We start from the raw sequence: 19858 nt of genomic DNA on the forward strand, positions 1-19858 counted from the left end.
TAAAATAATCAAAAATTTAATTTCTTTCATAATACAAGACTGTTAGCAGTTACATTGGTCTCAAGTTACTGTAAGAGAAAAGGCACTAGAAAGGCTGCACTAGCAAAAGGATAAAAAGGTCATGAGACACTGTTCTGCATTCAGCCCTTGCACTGTTCCACTGTCAGCAGTCTATCAGCATTAGCCATGCCAGTATTCCACGACATTTGGCTGAGTTATCATGATTAATGGAATTTTAAAGAACATGCTCGTTTGCATTAGCTCTCATAAACATTTTCACTTTTTTCTTTCCAATTCTTGTCCTTCATTTTAAGTTTTTTCCCTTGGTTCATTTCTCTCTGATTCTCCAATCAGAGCCCTTGAACACAGTAGCATTTTATCATGAATTGCTGTGGCAGATTAAAAACAGAGGAATCTCCTATTCTTAAACATTTAATTAATGTAAAAAAAGCCTGAAAAATCTGTGGGGTTAAAAAGAAGCCATGCCAAAATCTAGAATACTTTTGTTGCAGTGCTAATTTGGGGCCAATAAATACAATAAAATCACTGCAGAGATACAAACTACCCTGCACAGTTCTGGAAGGGAGAGCAATCTACCCAAAACAGCTTCTATTTAACAGAAATCAAACAGTCACCATTTTAAGTGCTTGAACTTCAGTGTTAAAAGGGAGAAAACCAATTGAAACCAAAACAACCACGGTCCAAAGAGCAAGACTTCAGCATAACAATGAAGCACATACTTGTTTAGTGTACTTGTTTTCTTCCTTCAGTTATACATTAGCAACTTTCTCTTACAGCAAGAGCAATTTATACACATGCACACAAAGCACTCAACTGTTGTGTCCTCCCACCCCATCCTAAATCCCAGAAAACACAGGGATCATTTAAAGGTAAGTTCAGCAGGAAAGTATACTTTTTTAGTATCTGACTGTGCTAGAAAACACAAACATACACATCCCTCAAGCCTTAGTGTATCCACAGATAAAAGAATCCAGAAGAAGATAAAAAACCTGAAGTGGATCAGCACAGTAACCATCCACAGAGGCTTACCAACATTTGGGCAAGGAACTTTTGAGGAATATTGAAGTATTTAAAACATTAGCTTGATTTTCTGGTTACTGTGAAGATAAAGAGGAATCTTTACCCAAAAGGCAATCGTTAATAGGGATAAGTATGGGAGTTAAATATCATCATATTCTGGAAAAAAAACGCAACAAAACAAAACCCCCACCCTGGCTTTCTGTAATAAATAAACTACTACATTATATTATGTAAAGACTTAAAAACAATATGCATCCATTCAAACAGTATTTATTTAATTACACCGTAATGCAAATAAGTTAGGTCCATATAAACTTCATTTTGTTGTATGTACAACCTATGGCATTAGCAAGCTGATTGAGCCAGCTGGTCTAAGTGTCGGCCTCATCCTCTGGAATGTACGCATCTTCTGATACTCTGTCTGTCCATCAGCTGCGTCTACAACAGGACCACCACAGCCTTCATCCCCAAAGTAGACTGAAAGGGGAGGGGGAAGGAAATCAAAGTCAGATTTGCAGCAGGTACTTCTCTTTAAATCCATATTTGTAAAACACAAGCCTGAAGGAACAGCCCTACAAATGTATACTAAATAAACACTAGCCCCCAAAATACTGAAATAATGCCACCTTTAAAGTAAAATTTAAGGCTACAGAGCACCAACATGTGCTCACAAAAATGAGCATCTGTAAAGCTCAGATTAGATGAAACATCTGTTCATAGTATCTATGTACATATACTCTGGTACAAAGCACGTCTTTTACACTGTACAGATGCACACCAAAATAAGAAGTCTCAAACCACCAGTGAAGCTAAACATAGAAACACTGTCAGCAAGCAAACAACTTCAGCAACTTGGTTATTAAGACAACAGTAGATTCCACTGAAATTGTAATATGATCTTACTATTTTTTTCCCACATTTTCTACTGTTTCTACTGAATCACTGAATCCTAAAAATGGGATTTCTATCACTGTAACTATGTAAATCAAAAAGAGTTAATCTATGACTTTGCAAACAATACAGTCCATCAATTATTTGTTTTAGGAATACCTGGTCCTGCACAGTAATCAAAGGCATTTCTTGAAAAACAGAAGAACCACCCTCTCTCCAAAACTTTAATCAGTTAGACCCAAGGAAGCCCTTCAATAACACTTAAATGTCACTAGAACATAAGCATTACTAATGCTGTAACAATGCAGCATAACAAAGAGCCCCACAAGAACGAGGCAACATGAACCAAAGCCACTTTGGTTCATGACAGTGACTAATACTGAAAGATACAGCCCTTTACTTCATGCACCTTTTATGCAGTGTTATTCCCTCATTTGCAAAGGCAGAAGGAGATTAGATTTTGGTTTCAATTAGTGCTAGAAATCTGAGAAGTTATTGTTCAGTGCAGAAACTTGTACAAACTAGCTCTACAACAGATTAGAAGGGCAGCTGTCATGCAAAAGACACAGGAAGTTCCATATCGTAAAAACTATGCAAGATTAAGAGAAAAGTCTTCCCAAGAACTAGAACTTCGCTAATTTGTCATGTGAATTTCCGAAGAAACAAGAACCACAAAAACAAAAAACAAGGGATGGAAGCATCATTCACAACTGTTGCTGGCCAGAGGTAACACCCAAACCAGTAACTATCTGCACTGGGTTTGTACGTACATTTGGAACCAATACATACCTCCAGATAGTTGGCTCAGGCATTCCAGGATCTGCACCTCTTTTAAAACCTGAAATGAAACATACATTACATACATATATAAAAATAAACAAGTATGTGCAGATTCCTACACAGTTAAATCTCTATGAGGTTATTCCAGCCCATTAAATAGCAATAAGAAAGAAAACTACTGAACAGAGAACTGTGATTCAGCTGTGCACTAACCTGAATAAAAAAATGCACATTCTTACAAGGGTTAGAAAGCAAAGAAAATAAATATCAGTGTACACTTTTCTTTTTTTAAAAAGTCTTACCTGCATCTTTATCTGACCTTAAATTCAGGATCAACTAATTGCATGAGATGAAGGAAGTCATCTATGCCAGAGATCAAGACATACATACTTTTACACACACAAACCCACAGACATTAAATGTTGTTCAGAAAGCAACCTAGCAGGGCTCTACCAACAGAGACACCTAAAACTGGTGTAGAGTAAGCACCTTGAGGCCTAGCAGACAATTCTACAATGACATCTGACACAAAAAAGAAGTATTTCAGAAGCAGTTCACCCAATTTAGCATGACAGAATGCTAAGTGTTAAATCAATTTAACCTCCAATCTTTTATTCTGATTGGCACTCTTTGGAGAAAGTTACATACTATTAAAGCCTGCAAACCAACAAGCTGTTTTCTAATACCCGAGAAAATGAAATGAAAGCTAACTACAAAGAGTTCATCCCCAGCTCCCAATGACTCAAATTTACCAACTGACTAAAGTATATGTATACTAGGGAAGCAGCTGAAGGTTTAGTATATGAAGTACCTTTGCTCTCTGGACTGTAAAATAAAAGTCTTGAAAAAGAATCATGCAATTCAGGCACTGTTCAACATTACACTGGCTAGCTAGAAGTGAATGTTTCAGGAAAAGTATATTATTTCCCTCGTTTACAGAAAATAAATAATTAATGTCATGTTGCCTGAAACACAGGCCACAAAGGTTAATGGAAAAACTTCCATTAACTTCACAGGCACTGGAAAAGCTCTTTGAAGATAACCCTGAATGATCTGAGACTACTAGACATCCTGACCTAAGTGCTTTGGCTGCCATACTGTCCAGAAACCCAGCTTAAAAATTCATCAATTGCAGCCACACTCTGTGTCTGTAAATGTTTCTGCCTCCTCCCCTCACCCCCAGTAATTTTAAATAAGCAAACCACGTTTGACATAACTGCATTGATCTAATTTACTGACTTAAAACCAGGGCAGCCACTTTAAAGAAAGTCTAAAAAAATACAACAAAACCCCACCAATGACCCATAACTGCACAATCTCATACTGGGCTCCTTGTACATGCCCTGAGCTAGAAAGCCTTACAGAGAAAGCTACAGGCCCAAATTTGCTGACCAATTCCTTGCCTATTTTTAGTTCAGCGTGTATTTGATACACACGGGGTCACACCTTCCCTCCCAGATTAAAAAGTAATCCTAGCAGAGAAGAGGTTCTTCCAATCCTGCAGACTCTGGGTACATGCCACCTCCAAACGTCTATGGCAAACAAGGTGGCATATGCACTTCCCATCTGCTTACACTTTCATTACTGCAGATAAATTTACAGGAAGGCAATGTAGATGTGGTACAGCACACTTATTTTCTGGAGATATGAACCTAAACTACTACAGCTTAAATTTCTCACTGCTACATAACAAAAAATATACTAGGCACCCTGATGTTTGCGCAACTGTAAATACAGTAAGTAAGTAAGTGGCTTTATACAATTTGAAGTAACTCATTTAATGTCACCAATGTAACTTACTAGTGTCACTAGTGTGACACTCTGATGTCACCAAGAAGAAAGACCATCTTTCCAACATCCACAGACACTGTCATGGAAATAAAATCTAAACAAAACTTCAACTACAAATTAGGTCACAAAACACTACTGAAATTCCACCCAAAAATTATCAATTTAAAATAATTTATAAACTGAAAATGGAAATGCAATTGAAGTTAAGACCTAATAATGCTAATTAGCTTTCTCCATAGTTTTTGAAGTGACTTATTTTGCTTGCAGTTGTTGTTAAAGCACATCTGTAACAGCTGAAGAGACTAATGTTTTCCCGGTTATTATCTATAAACAATCAAAGCCCTTCAAACCAGGCACTGCACTCCCTTCAATTAATCAAAATAACCTCTCAGATTTGACTGGATCAAGCTCCCAGCCCTCCTTCATGTTTGCATTCGATGCAAAGATGCCTGCCTGGTTTAGGTGCTTTTCCCAAAAGGCCCAACAGAAAGTAAGCCAAATGAATTGCAGGGATCAGCCTTCCTGGGCCCCCTGTTATAAAAAAAAGTGAACAAAAGTGTCCGGCCTGTCTTTAACAAGGACGGCTGATGGCATACAGCTCTAACTCAGCGGGAGAACTACCCTGTGGTAGTGATGCCCGGCCAGCCTGATGACAGGAGCAAGGAAAATATATCCTGAGCACCAGGCACAACATCAAGGCATCCCATTAACATTCCACTGCAGCTTGGAAACAGGAGCCACACTATTTTTGGAGGGAGAGACTGTAACCTGTATTCCTGTTGCTGGAAAGTCAATCTCAGCCGGAGGCTGGCAATGTCCTCAGTGCCATGAAGCAGAGCTCCCAGCGTTCTGCTCACCAGAGACTCCCCAGAGCACAAAGCACAGCCTTGACTACGACAGCAGGCAGTCACTGACACAGGGTTAAATGGCAGCCCCATTCACTGTTTGGCTGCTTCGGTGCTCTGCCCACTCCCCAGAGGGGCACTCACACAGGATTATCCTCCAGGGAGGAAAAGGGGCAAAAACCTCTTTACAACAGAACCACAGAATCGTTAGGGTTGGAAGGGACCTCTGGAGATTCCCAAGTCCACCCCTGCCCAGGCAGGGTCACCTAGAGCAGGTGACACAGGAATGTGTCTAGCTGGGTTTTGAATGTCTTCACTCCATGACCTCCCTGTGCAGCCTGTTCCAGTGTTTTGCCACCCTCAATGTGAAGAACTTCTTCCTCACGTTGAGGTGGAACTTCTTGTGTTATAGTTTATGGTCACTGCTCCCCATCCTGTACCTGCACACCTTTAAAGAGTCTGCCTCCAATCTCTTGGCACTTGCCTTTAAGATATTTGTATGCTTTAATGAGATCTCCTCCCAGCCTTCTCTTCTCTGGACTAAACTGGCCCAGCACCCGCAATCTCTGCTCATAGGAGAGATGTTTCAGACCCTTAATCATCTTCGTGGCCTTGTGCTGGACGCTCTCCAGCAGCTCCTCATCTTTCCTGTACTGAGGAGCCCAGAACTCCACAGCACTCCAGATGTGGCCTCGCTAGGGCCGAGCAGAGTGGGGAAGATCAAATACTTCTTCTTTACAAAAAAAAGGGGGAAAACAAATAAAAACCATACAAACACACAAACAAAAAAACCAACTATAACAAAAAGCCACCCCGTCTCAGTCCTGCCAAGGGCAACCCCGCCCTCCCCTCCGCACATGCGCGGCGATGGCCGCGGGCGGCGGGGGCAGCGCGGCGGGGCGGCCCTGGGCCCCCGGGCCCTTCCCTCGGCCCCGCCGCTCCCCGGCAGCGTCCGGACGGGCCAGGGGGAGGAGGGCAGCCATCGGAGCCGGCCACCCCAGACCCGGCCTCGGCAATGCCCGCCGAGGGCCCCCGCGCGTCCCCCGCCCGGCACTGACCGAGATAGAGCACTACGGGGATGAAGCCCCAGCGGATGGCGAACTGGCCGCCCTTGAAGAGCTGCTGTAGCCGCTGCTTGGCCTCCTTGCTAAGCTTCGGCATCCCGGCGGCGGGGCAGAGAGGAGGAGGAAGAGGAGGAGATGGAGGAGGAGCGCAGCCGCGCTCGTAACAGCGCCGTGCGCTGGGCGGGACCCATCGCTGGGCTGCGGGGCGGGGACCGGCGCTGGCCGTGCCCTCGGGCGGCCGAGGAAATGGCGGCTGCGGGGTTCCCTTCGTCCGCTGGGTGTTCTCTGCCCTGCCGGGTGTTCTCTGCCCGCCACGACCCCAGCGCGCTTGTCCCGCCCGCCTTCCAGCGCCGCAGGCTGAGGGATCGGCAGCGGGATCGGGATCGGCCCAGCGGGGCTGGCGGCTGTGAGGGGGCGCGGGGGCTGCAAGCGCTGTGGGTTTCCCTGCCCGCCTTGGCTCCTGCCGCGTTCTTGTGCTTGTTCTTCCCCGGAGCTCTCGAGGTGTTGCTCACACGCCGCCTCTGCAGGGTAGGAAGTGCCTTTGGTAAGTGGAGGGTAGAGATGGAGTGATAAGAAAAGGTGTTCCTGGAGGAAACTGGAAATGCCTCTCCATGAAGCTCTCCATGAGGCTGTGCCAAGGAATGTTTAGGCTTGATATTAGAAAAAGGTTCTTCACCCAGGGGGTGGCTGGGCACTGGAACAGGTTCTCCAGGGAGGTGGTCACAGCACGAACATAACAGAGCTCAAGAAGTGTTTGGACAGTGCTCTCAGGCACATGGTGTGACTCTTGGCATGCCCTGTGCAGGGCCAGGAGTTAGACTTCGATGATCCTTGTGGGTCCCCTCCAACTCAGGATATTCTGTGATCTTTGATACCAGGCTGTGTGATATATCCGGTCCATGGAAACAAGGAGTTCAGGGGGTGAAAACTTGACTAGAAATATGGGGAGAGACCTGATACCTAAAAACTGCCAGTACAGCGCTTGGAGCTTGTTGTCCTAAAAAACCTCAGAGCCCAGATAAGCACTAAGGCATTTTGGTTTTTAACTAATAAATGAGTGACCTCTGTCCGTGCAGTGCCCTAACCACCAAGCTACTGTTTACTTGATACAACTTACATGACATCTTGCTGTGTCGTGTCTATGCCTTTGACTCAATCATTTATACCATGTTTTTACCATGTTTTCATTCTTTCTCAGGTAACCTCCTGCCTTTTGCTGTAATGCCAGATCCAAGCCAGATGCAGGTCTTCAGGTTCTGCTATTACTAATGCAGTTGCAGCAGCTAACACCATCAGGCTGTATCATGTCTGCTACCTGTAGCAAAGTTTTGTATGTCATATATTGGTTTGCCTACAGCAGTTACTTGAACTTCTGTAGCCATTTTGTCACATTAAGACTAACAGCAAGTCAGTGCTTTTTAGAGACAAGAAAAAATCCAGGGATATAATAAATCTTGCTTATTCATATATACCATTTACTCTTCCAGTGTATGGGTGCCTGATCTGCCATTTCAAGATGATAAAAACAGGAGCTTTTAGCTCACTACTTGCTCTCCAGGTACAGGCAGGTTGCAAACTGCAGGCAACATGAGGGGTTCTGGCAGCCCACGGCTTGCTTTTGCCATGGTCTCTGAATTATGAAAGTATGGGGGATGAAAGAATATTTTGGTGAGGTCATGGCACATACGTGCAGTCATGTTACAGAATGCACAGCCTTTCCTGCTCTACGCCAGTCCCAGTGACCTGTGCTTCCATACACATGAAATACATATGGGATACACCCGTATTTCTGGTCATAGGACTGACACATTTAATGATATCTGACAAGTAAAATAGAGGCTTAGATTTTGTGAGTGAATGAATAACTTAGCCCTATGGAAAAGTTAGGCACTAGTGCTGTCTGTATTCAACATGAACATCAATATGAAGTTCATAGGACTATAAGCCTACCTTTCCCAAAAGAATATGCCTTTGGTGGGGAAATTCTAGGAATTCTAACTGAAAATTGAGAGAACAAGTCTCTGTATCCATAGGTTTGTGTTGGATTTCAATATTTTTGGTATATCTTGTCAAACTTTTCAAATTACTATGCATAAGTAGAATTGTAAAAACATTCAAAATTACAGATTTACTCTTATGAACCAGTGTAGTGCAAGAGGCACATTCATTAATCAGTAATGGCTTGTCACACTCAAAAGAAAACTCAAACCATTGAACCTGGTTTTTTGACTTGCAGGAACCTATTTTTCAGCAGTTTGTATTAAATTGGTTTTCCTTTGTAGATGAGGCCAAGTAAGATCTGTTTTCACACTGTGGTTACTGTTACACCTCATTCTTTCTAAACGTACAAAACCAACTGTTTATTACAGCACACAGCTTGTTAATAATCTCTTACAAAATATGGCAATAAAATATGACCCATTGTGGTGAAATGGAATTCAAAAGGTATTTTTCCTTCCTGTAATTTTAGTGCAAGTGGGATTCAGAAGGTCAAATGTACAGATCACCTGATAGGAAGGGTTATCTTCTCTTCTTCCCGTCACACTTTGAGTCAAGGAGTAATTTTCAGAGCACAGAAACGTGTTAGCCCCCATTTCTCATGTCTGCCAATTTGAATGTTTGACTAAAAGCTTGCAGGTTATTTCATTAACTACGGAAGACAGGAAATTAATAGCAAGAAAGTTAGTATTACTTTGCCAGTTTTCTCACAAGCAAAATCGGTGCTAGAAGAGCACCAGGGTGTGTGTTGGTATGCAGATAAACCAGAGTTGATTCTGTATAGTTACCGGTCTAGATCTACATAGTCTTATGTACTGAAGCTGTGAAAGCATGTCTGTAAACTAAGAATTGTGACTGGAGAAGAGCACTTATTTCATCATAACACACATCCATAGTCTCAAACTGTCCAACATAACATATTTGCACTAAAAGACCTCAACTAGCTAGCCAACCAACCAACAAACCCACAAAACACCAAAAAAACAAATCCACCAAAATAAAAAAAAGATTAAAAACCAACCCAATAAATGGTTGTGTGGACTCCAGAAGTTTTCCATGCCTTTGTTTGGCTCTTGTGTCACCCAGGATGTTAGACAGTCTAAGAGTCCTTCAGTGATATGCTCACTCAGACAAGAGGGAAGGAGAGCAGCAGTCATCCTCCCTGCAAGTTCATGGGATTGCACTAGTCACATAAATAATTGGCAATTAGCCTCTAAAAGCAAATGGGCCTGTGATGGGGCATGAAACAATGAGCTGTTTTGAAGGGAGAAAGCCTGATACCCAAAGAAATGGGTAGTGTAAGATGGAGGTGACTCTGCCTGGAGAAGATGGAAGTGGGATTTTATGGGTGTGTTTTGAGTATTCATGTTTGTAAGTTACTGTGGTTACACTTCTATGAAGGATTTTTTTTTTGATTTTTTTCTTGTGGCTGATAATGAAGACAAAACCACTTGAAATGGTGTATCCATTAACTAAGGAGAGCAAGAGCCCCAATTGCTGGAGTGACAGAAGAAAATTAGTGATACCATAGATGTTGAAAGTCTTTTGTTACAAAAAAAACATCTCTTTGAATTTCTTTTGCCTTGTAGCTTCATGTGATCAGCAATAACAATAAAATCAGAAACAAAATTGCAGAGGTTTCAACTGGGACAACAAGAACATGAATCCCTGCTGTTTTATTATCTCGATTAGCAATCATTCCACAAGTGTTTTCACAGCAAATAAATATCACTAGTACTCATGGTAAAATGGCCAAATATTTCCATTTTTATTGGTAAATGAGGGAATTGAGATTCTCATAGACATGACTGAATTTCTGAAGTATCAGATTCAGGGAATAATGTCACTGGATCAGATGGCTTTAACATGTCTTTTTGAGTGCAAAGGATACCCTTCAGGTTAAAGAATTCCAGACCTCTAAAGCTTTATCTCAGCAAACCACAAAGTAAAGCTACATGCAACAGTAAACAGTACATGCAACTCAGAGGCTGATGAAGGAGACAAAGTGCAGTGACACATTGAAGTCTGTGAAAAATCACTGTAAACTTTGTAGGAAATCCCTGCAGGCCTCCATTATGCATTTACCAGTCTCACTTTTGAGATTTCCCCAATTTACTGACAAGAAGTTGCATTAAATTCATCTGCTTGGGAACAAAGTTTGAGTTTGACCCTATTTAGGAGGAACTTAGATTTCAAAGACTATGGTGGATGCTTCATACTTCAGTATTATACCATAAATCAGTATAAATAGCATAAGAAATAAGGAAGAACTCTTCAACAGATTTCCACTGCAGGCTGAATCTTTATGATGTCAGTAAAAACAGTAGTATATTACGACTAGACATTCTATTTCACTTCATTGTTACAACTAAACTTCCTATTTTTATTGTGCCCTAATAATGATGTTCCTTCTATTCCATTTTAGTATTCCTATTCATTTGGTCTAATAAATCCCTGCTTCTTTGCAGTACCACTGATATAGGAAATGTTCCTTTTCATTTCACAAAGACAAGAAAAGACAGAGACAAAGAGAAATGGAAAGTACTATGGTTAAAAGAGCAAAGACTTAGGCAGTCCAGTTAGGTCATGTGCAAAATAAGCACAATTCTAAAATGTCTCCTGAATGTTATTGAGACCTAGATTAGTTTGGGGTGAGTATATTTGAGTTCTTGCATTTGGCATAGTTTCCAAACATGCTTGGAAAGCAGAGCTGTAATGCATATAAAAATTTTTTGTCCAAATTAGAATCTTCATATGATTTTCTGTATGATACTTGTTGGATATACTCTGGTCACTGTCTGATATGGGATATTTCCAAGAAAAGTGATATTGCCAGTTGCTGTGCAGGTTTCAGCTGGGGTAGAGTTAATTTTCTTCATGGTGGCTGCTATGGGGCTGTATTTTCTACTCATGCTGAACACAGGGTTGATAATATAGAGAAGTTTTGTTACTGCTGAGCAGGGCTCACACAGAGCCAAGGCCTTTTCTGCCTTTTGTACTGCCATGCTGGTGTGGGGTCTGGGGATGCATGAGAGGCTGGGAGGAGACACAGCCAGGACAGGTGACCCCAGCTGACCAAAGGGATATTCCAGACCGTGGGACATCATGGTCTGTATATAAAGTGGAGGGAAGAAGGAGGAAGGGGAGACATTTGGGGTGATGGTGTTTGTCTTCCCAAGTAACTGTTAGATGTGATGGGGCCCTGCTCTCCTGGGGATGGCCTGCCCATGGGCAGCAATGAATTAATTCCTTGTTTTGCTTTGCTTGTGTGCACAGCTTTTGCTTTCCCTGTTAAACTGTCTTTATCTCAACCCATGAGTTTTCTGGCTTTCACTTTTCTGAATTTCTCCCTGATCCCAGTGTTTGTGAGGCATAGTGAGCGGGTGGCTGTGTGGGGCTTGGCTGCTGGCTGAAAATTGCTGAAAATGAATAGAATGATCAGAGTGGCAGGAACAAACAGCAAAATGTAATAATTTTGTATATTTACAGTAACTGTACTATTTACTTACTTAAAAATAAACCAAAACTGAGTGGTGACATGGAGTTATAATCTCATTATTTTTCATTACAGCTTCGGAGGCCAGGGAAGGAGAAACAGCAGTCTGAGGTGAGACAGCATTGAAACAACCTCATCAAAAGCTTTTAGAGACCTCTGAGAAGAACTGTTGATGTGCTTAAAAATTGAATATTACCTGCTTCAGAACTATAGTGTTGTTTGAAGCGTGACTTTCCCATTCTGCACATCTTTGCTTAATAATGAAAATTAAATGTTACACTTAGACATGCTGCTACCTTTTACCATATATAGTTTTTCTAAAAGTTCAACAGTTCTTCAATGCATGTTTTTGTGATTGCAATATTTGGCCAAGGATGAAAGCAATAATCTGATTCCTTACATATTTTCAATGATACGCAAAAATCTGATGGATAAAAGGATTTTCTGAGGCCAAAATTAATACCCATATTTACTCATTAATTGTTTTTTTAATTAAGCTCTTTTTTAAGCAGCTGAGCAGCAAAGGTTTTGATAACTCTAGGAGGATTTTCCTCTAAAGGTGTTTTATTAATGTAAACCTTTTCTTTGTAGACAGATCTCAAATAGATTTTTGTTGCTGAAGAATATGTTGTTTTAACAGCACATATATATAAAGATTTTAAAGTACTTAAAAAATGCTTATTTTAGGCAAATTTTTACTATGATTTAAACAAGGTGAGGAAAACAAATAATATATTCTGATTTTCCAAAGTCTTTGCTTATATACTTGCCTTTATATCAATTCCAACCTTAATAAATTGTAAAGTGGTGAAGCAACCATGAAACTGATAACTTAAGTCTTTGCAGAGAAAAATGAAATATTCCTCTCTGATACAGGACATAGAATTGCAGCATTTGAAAAATAATGATTCTAACTATAAGTCATATTCTGCTTCCTCTCGTCAATGAGTGTTAATAGTCTTTCTTAGCATCCAACTACAAAAAAAGTGCTGCTGAAACAACTTTTTCTGACGGTGCAATATTTGAAAATATAACTGATTGATGCACACCACTTGCTTCACTGATTTACAATACAGCTTTCATATGCATGCTCAGATTTTGCAAGAGAAAGGTATACAACAAGCTACTAATTATCTCTGGTTATAAGATAAGAGAAAACACGTAGTAAAGCAAAAAGAACTCTGAGCTGAAGTAGGCCAGGTAGACCTGAAACAGGTTGGTGTGGGTTTTTTGCCAGTTTATTCTGGGTTTTGTCTTAAGTCCCAGTAACACAAATCATATGTAATTTCAGTTACTGTATATATCCTTAAGTATAATTTTTTGTTGTAACTAACTTCCAATACAAGAAGGGTGTTTGTTGAAACTAAATTTTTTTGAAGTGTAAATTAAAGTTTAATTCAGTATAGCTTTTATTTCAATAGAATTAAAAGCATAGCACAATCTAGTGCTGTCATTATTATAGTTTTTAACAACCTGTAATGCAAATTACAGAGTCCAGATCATAAAAGGAAAGGTAAAAATATGTGTATTTTCAGATCTTGAATAAGACTGCCCAGTCAACAAAGAAAATGAGTCACGTATGTGAACAAATAGAATAATTAGTAGTAAATCTAAATGTTGAACTAATTATTTAAACTGAACATAGGTATTAATTTATCTTCATTGTTCACTTTGGGTGAAGTGACTTCAGAAACTTGAGGACAAACCTATTGTCATATTCCTAATTCAGCAGGGCCTAACCATGCCCAGCAAGGTGAGGAGCAGCTCACACATCCCCTGGCAGAGCCTCGTGCTGCCTGAGCTTCCTGAGCAAGAGCTGCCTTTCACAAACTGGAAATTCAACCAGTACAAAGGAAAGTATCAACGTTGATGTCTGTCTTTAGTTTTTGCATTCCAGTAGTTCAGATTTCACTGCAAATTCTTTAAGATCTCCAGCACATGGAAGATTAGAATCAGTAATTTAGTATCATAATGAAGAGTAATTAACGCCTTTCCTAGATACCAGAAGGCGATCAAGGAAAGCTCTTTTCTTTCTTTCCAAGTCTCATCTGCTGCTATCAAGATTAAATGAAGCACAACTCATGGTTAATGAAGTTTTTCCTATCCTACTAAAATAAAACTTAGTCTCTTAAAATACTTCCCTTTTGCCTTTCTTACACAATTTCTGTCCATACTTTGTCTATTTTAGTGGAGTGATATGACATATTTAGCCCAGACAAATGTTTTTAGATTTTACTAATTTCAAAACATTGTCAAGTAGACACACTACTGTGTCTTCTCTATATATTGTCAGCCTGATTCACATGCCTGTAAGTTCATCTAAGACTATTTCCACTGTTGCACAGAAAACAAATGATCTTTCAGGGAAATCCCTATCAGTATTTCAATCATTGCTGCTGCTTTTCAGTTAGGATTATTAAAAATCTCAAACTTTATTCTTCTAGAAGTGCAGAACAACTGCATTTTAGTAATTTTAGATGCTAGAGTCCAGTTTAAGAGGGTAGCAGTAGGCACTGCAGTGATTAATGAGATTTCAGTAGCTTTTCCACAGCTTCCTGCCTATAGCAAAAAACAAAAAAGAAAAAAGAAAATCAACAAACAAACCAAGCAACCTCAAACCCATAACAGCAGATTAGTTGTGTGCCTTTCACTGCTTCTTGTAAAATGTTAATGGACTCCCAAAGGTTTCATTTTTGAATGAGAACCATTTCAGGAAGAATTTTAGCAGATGCAGAGGACATTCAAGGAACTTGTGAAAATTCCTTATGTTCTGCTTTATAAAGTCTATTAGGCACATTTGGCACAAGCTGTGAATCTGACACTGATTTCCAAGCATTTAAATGGTCCAAATAAAATGCCATTTCTGTAATACTTTTATATTTTCCCTTTTTTCCAAGTGTATATTAAGTACACATCTGAAGAAACAATATTGCACTCCTTTATTTTAGATGTAGGTAGCAGTCACAAGAGATTAAATGCTGTTATGTGTAATGAAGCCTGAAGATGATAAGATATATGAACCAGAGGTTTTCAGCTCAATCACATCATCCAGCACATAATTATACAGATTTTGTATTTCAGACACCCATGTCACCTTGGGGTAGAAGTCATTCTGGATGAATCTGTGTGAGTAAGTATAAATAAGATAGTTCCGCACATCCCAATTACCTTCCTACTTTAAAAATAGAAAGGAAAATGAGTCGTCCTGAGTTTAGAGATGAGTTATTTGTGTCTGGTATTTGTGATGGAAAATTCTTTCTAAAATAAACACAGTAATAAATGGTCTTCTTTTTTCCTCTCATATTTTAAGGGGACAGTCTGCTTCTAGTGACAGAGTACTAGACCAGATTTATCCTGCTCTCTTTTAGTACTTTACTAATACATACAGCAGTATCTGAGTCATTAATTGTATCAAGCAAAATATTTTTGTGTAGTTTTTCTATTAAATTTCTTTAAAGCTACATGCAGAATGATACCTCCCATGCTGTATTTTAGTTCCAGTGACTCTAAGATGGATGATACGCTGATGGGCTTTTGAAATCCTGAAAAACATGAATGTGACTAGGGAGCCTAGATGAGACTTCAGAAAATATTACAAGTCACGTAACTACTATTACAAAATTTTTATAAATGAATAAAGGTGTCAATTAATAAATGTATTAGCCTCTATTAATTTAGTTCCTTCACTCCATTACAGAAAGACACTATTGATCCAAAATTTATTAGCAGTGTTCTGGTAAAGCCAGCGGAGGGCAGACTTGAACTGGAAACTCTTTTTCCTACTGCAGTTACTTGAAGTTAAAATACCAGATATATCGTGTCTTCAGCTCAAAGTCTCATCACTTCTCTACTATTCTAATTACACTTGTGCTGGATAAAAGCCTCTTTGCAGTTGCAGTTTGCTCATTTGCAAAATGAGTGTTTTGCAAATGTTTAAATAAAGATGCTAATATGAAAGTGAATAAGTCAGTGTATTAGCAGCTGTGTGTTACTCATCAGGGATAATCCACACTGCTTAATCCCTAACCATGTATATCTTGAAATGTTTGTTAAAAGCTAGTGAATATAATTATCGCTATTTTACAGATAAAGAAACCGAGGAATAGAGTGGTAACCTCGCAGATTACCCATCTGGGTGACCTACAGAAACAAGAATAAAGTCCATTTTTTTTGAGATCTAATCCAGTGCTTTGCAACATAAACTATTTTAACTCTTGCAAACATTATGGAAATGATTGCTAGGATCCCAAATTGTGGAGACTGAGGAGCTTACACTGATGAAATAGTAGGCAACCTGACAGTCAGGTTGTAGATCTTAAGAAGAATATTCTTCCCAAGAACATGGGTGGCAGTCAGATCAAAGGCCTAAAGATCCACTATAAAGTAGTATTTTATTATTAAAACGAGTATTTCTCATTTTTAGGCATATTTGTTATTCATTAAGTTAGGTTGTAGTCTTTCCAAAAACCTTTATGATAGCCTGTGTCTGACTCTTGTTATGTAGAATGCATTATGACTTCACACATTTTTAAGTTTTCTGTGAAGTTTTGTAAGAATATATTATAAAATAGGCCACTTTAATCTTCTTGGTCATTTCTCCTGGACCTTGTGCAATTGTACCTCACAAAGAGTTGTCACCTCCAAATTCATTTTCCATAATTCACAGAGGCCTGAATATGCAATTATCTCAAAAGGGAAAAGATTCATTTACTCTTCTGCAGAACATAAACTCTCCTGAAAATAACCACCAATTGAAGGCACTTGTATACAGGCTCCTTTTATAGTAAACCACTGGGTGCCTCAGCTCCAGAAGCAGCAAGAAAGATAACAACTCAATTAACAAAAACTGCTGCTTTGAGAAATGTGGTTTCCATCTCAAAGTTATTTTATTCATTCCTAATTTTACATTGCTGAAAACTGTTAACCATTATTAGAGGCAAATAAGTCTGAGATTTGGGGGTTTGGCTGGTTTTGCTTGCTGTAAGCTTCACAGGTATACACCTCCACCTCCATAATGATCTTTTCTTTTTCTAATCCTAGATGGTGTATATTTTGTTTGTACCCAACTTTCCCTTCTATTTGTAAAATAATGTGTGAAATGTTCAAAGCATTAGTGATTTAGGAGCAGTGAAGATATTAATTCCTCAGAAACACGTCATTGTTACATACAGTTGTGTTTGTTGTGCTGAGCAGGCCCAGCTGCGTTACAGAGGGAGTTATAAATAAGGCAAAATAACTGTATTAGAGCAGCTTGGCCAAAAGCTTGTCCCTGTATTTCTACATGGAAAATAAAGGATAGATGTATGTACTGTCTGAATAGAGAACATGATGTGCCAAAATAAATCCAATAGTATTTTATTGGAAAAGTAAACTTAATTTTGGATTTTTAAAAAATGGAACATGCCATGTATAAAATACATATTTGATCAAGATCATTTCCTCTGGTAATGTTCCTTCTGAGGTGAGAGTTTTAATGACAAGGAAAAGATACTTCTACATCTATGGAATTTAAAGCCTGCTGCTGTCAAGTGGCCAGGACCCTTAAATGTGTGTTGAAGTGTCCTACTCTTAGTAAATTAAAAATGTTTATACTTTCTGTCTCAAGTAGTAGAAAGAACACCAGCAACTGCTTCCATGTTTAAAATTCTGTGGAGTCTGCTACCTGTGAGCAGACTCCACTTAAATAAAGTCTCTGGAATTACTAATTGCTAACCTCATTCTTGACATTCTTCAGCCTCCAACAGCCTGCTGCAACTTCTGTTACACCTTCTGGGATTCTATCTATAGCAATTGCTTTCTCTCCCCAGTTGGCTCCAAGCCAGAAATATATCCATTTGCACAAATGCTTTTTAACCTTGTTCACACTGGGATGGGGGGAGAAGAGGGGAGTCATATTTTTTCTTTCTGCTTGTCTAGTTTGTGGATACTTTTATAGTAAATTCAGTACTTGCCATGTTCACTCTGTAATGGCCAAGTGGTTACAATGCCTTTTCCAAACTACTGTTTGTTTCACTTTAAGTGCACTGAATAAAACTATTTCTCCGTGGTCATTTTGTGGGCATCTTACTGTAACATGGGAGTCTTAAGCAAATACATGTAATCAATTTTCTGATAAGGCTGTATTCTTCCCTCTCAGAAAGGGCATTCTCAGTTGACAGAGAAAGCCTTCAAGACTTGCAGAGTAACCAGCACTTCTGAAGGCTGAAGAAAACATTAAGGCACAAACATTTCTCAGCAGCTACCTGGCAAGTTCCAGTGTCCCTGTCCTGAAGAAACTGGTTTATAACTGACAGGGAAGATTGTGTTTACCACAGGAATGCTACTGGTACCCAAACTCGCTCGTCAAAACCTGCAGCTCACACACATACATGTACAGCGCCCAGCGCTGGGGTCCTGAGTGCAGGAAGGACCTGAATCTGTTGGAACAAGTCCAGAGGAGGCACCAAGATAATTAGAGGGATAGAACACATCTCATACAAGGAAAGATTGAGAGAATTGGGATTGTTCAGCCTAGAGAAGGGAAGGCTTCAGGGTGACCTAATTGTGGCCTTTCTGCACCTGAAGGGAGCTTACAGGACAGATGGAGATTGCATGTAGTGACAGGGCAAGAGGGAATGGATTCAAACTGACAGAGTAGGCTTACATTAGATATTAGGAAAAAATTCTTTGCTGTGAGGGTAGTGAGGCACTGGAACGGTTTGCGCAGATAAGCTGTGGATGCCCCATCCGTGGAAGTGTTTAAGATCAGGTTGGGTGGGGTTCTGAGTAACCTGGTCTAGTGAAAGGTGTCTCTGCCCATGGCAGGAGGGTTGGAACAAGATGGTCTTTAAGGTCCCTTCCTACCCAGGCAACTCTATGATTCTATGTACATGTGTATAGACACTTACATAAATGTACATAGAACTGCAGGTTTATCAGAATTAATTGAAAATGAGCCAGCCTGGATATCAATACCAGCACCATTTCTGAGGATATAATGTATAGACACATATAGCAAACTTCAGCTGCAGTTTGAAGTCCTCAGCATTTCAGCTACCTAGAACTACTTACGCAAATATTTGACATTAGAAAATTAGAAGCACTTTGATTGGAGTAATTAGATTGTTACATAGGAGTTCTATGGTAGAGGCAGGAACAGACAGTCCTGATTTTTCTGACTCAAATTTCCACAATGAATTTTTTTAAAAAATGTTTTCATGCACTTCTGTACAGTTGTGGTGAATGTTGTACCAGAGTCCAGTCCAAGCTCTGAAAAAGACAAAAAGGGTGTGGTTACAAAAATAGTCACAGACCATGGCTCTGTGTTTGTATGCTAGATCATGAACAAGGATTCTGCATTAAGATTGTACATAGGACAGTGTGTGGCATCTCTCACTGCATTCTTCTGTGGCATCTTAACCACATTTAACTTCCATTTTTATTAGATCTCAATGTTAGTGAAGAAAAAAAAAAAAAAAGCCAGTTCTAGCTTGTGCAAAATTTATTTCCAGCTCTAATAAATCCAGCCTTGCAACTTCCAGTCCTCTTGGGTGTCCAAATACCTGTGCCTAGAAAACATTCCTCTGCATTAGAACTCATAGGGTAAAGTGCTGGATCAGTAAAGTTCTGTTCTCTCTAAGGTACTGCATCATGCACTTGCAATTTTGTTCTCCCCTTAATGCAGCTGGAGTTTCAGGCTATCCCATTTAACTGGGCCTGTGCTGCAAGTCACTGACACAAACACATTTTAGCCTCAGTGTCACAAATTAATCGAGTTACAGAAAGAAGAATAAGGTTACTAAAAGAACATGTTTTAAGATTCTACTTTCAAATAATAGTGAGTAGCTAAAAAACACTAAAAGCCAGGGGCATGCAAGCTTCTACTGGTCAGTTTTCAGTTAACCAGCTTTTAATAACTACCTGCAAAAGACTAATTAGTGACTTCACTGTGCTATCCTACATTTCAAAGTGTC

At 39.7% G+C, this 19858-nt stretch overlaps 2 protein-coding genes and 1 non-coding gene across 4 annotated transcripts; 2 read left to right on the plus strand and 1 right to left on the minus strand.

The window, feature by feature from the left end:
* Nucleotides 1-1295: 1295 nt before the first annotated feature.
* Nucleotides 1296-6580, minus strand: TOMM7 (translocase of outer mitochondrial membrane 7). The gene is made up of 3 exons (XM_041466472.1): nt 6407-6580; nt 2722-2770; nt 1296-1518 (listed from the first exon to the last, which is right to left on the minus strand). Exons 1-3 carry the CDS (start codon nt 6507-6509, stop codon nt 1503-1505), a joined length of 168 nt encoding a protein of 55 aa, XP_041322406.1. The 5' UTR covers nt 6510-6580; the 3' UTR covers nt 1296-1502.
* LOC121352989 lies at nt 6548-17950 on the plus strand. 2 transcript variants are annotated; one of them, XM_041466473.1, is made up of 4 exons: nt 6548-6956; nt 7611-7657; nt 11982-12017; nt 13636-14040. In XM_041466473.1, the coding sequence occupies exons 1-4, from the start codon at nt 6548-6550 to the stop codon at nt 13774-13776; spliced, it is 633 nt and encodes a 210-aa protein (XP_041322407.1). In that variant the 3' UTR covers nt 13777-14040. The 2 variants fall into 2 exon arrangements, 1 of the variants encoding a protein (XP_041322407.1); XR_005955018.1 differs by lacking the exons at nt 7611-7657; nt 13636-14040 and adding exons at nt 14988-15036; nt 15993-17950 and having other exon boundaries at nt 6724-6956.
* On the plus strand, nt 12272-12359 carry LOC121353222. Its single transcript, XR_005955059.1, has one exon. It is a non-coding gene; the product is annotated as a small nucleolar RNA SNORD93 (small nucleolar RNA).
* Nucleotides 17951-19858: the final 1908 nt, after the last annotated feature.

Source organism: Pyrgilauda ruficollis, unplaced genomic scaffold (assembly GCF_017590135.1).
Source record: "Pyrgilauda ruficollis isolate IOZ18807 unplaced genomic scaffold, ASM1759013v1 scaffold2, whole genome shotgun sequence".
NCBI classification, from domain to species: Eukaryota; Metazoa; Chordata; class Aves; order Passeriformes; family Passeridae; genus Pyrgilauda; species Pyrgilauda ruficollis.

Coding starts and splice junctions, on each gene's coding strand:
- TOMM7 (XM_041466472.1), bottom strand. CDS start 6,509: ATGCCGAAGCTTAGCAAGGAGGCCAAGCAGCGGCTACAGCAGCTCTTC. Junction 2,771..6,406: donor CCCCGTAGTGCTCTATCTCG/GTCAGTGCCGGG, acceptor GTTTCATTTCAG/GTTTTAAAAGAGGTGCAGAT.
- LOC121352989 (XM_041466473.1), top strand. CDS start 6,548: ATGGAGGAGGAGCGCAGCCGCGCTCGTAACAGCGCCGTGCGCTGGGCG. Junction 6,957..7,610: donor CAGGGTAGGAAGTGCCTTTG/GTAAGTGGAGGG, acceptor ATTCTTTCTCAG/GTAACCTCCTGCCTTTTGCT. Junction 12,018..13,635: donor AGGAGAAACAGCAGTCTGAG/GTGAGACAGCAT, acceptor TTCCTAATTCAG/CAGGGCCTAACCATGCCCAG.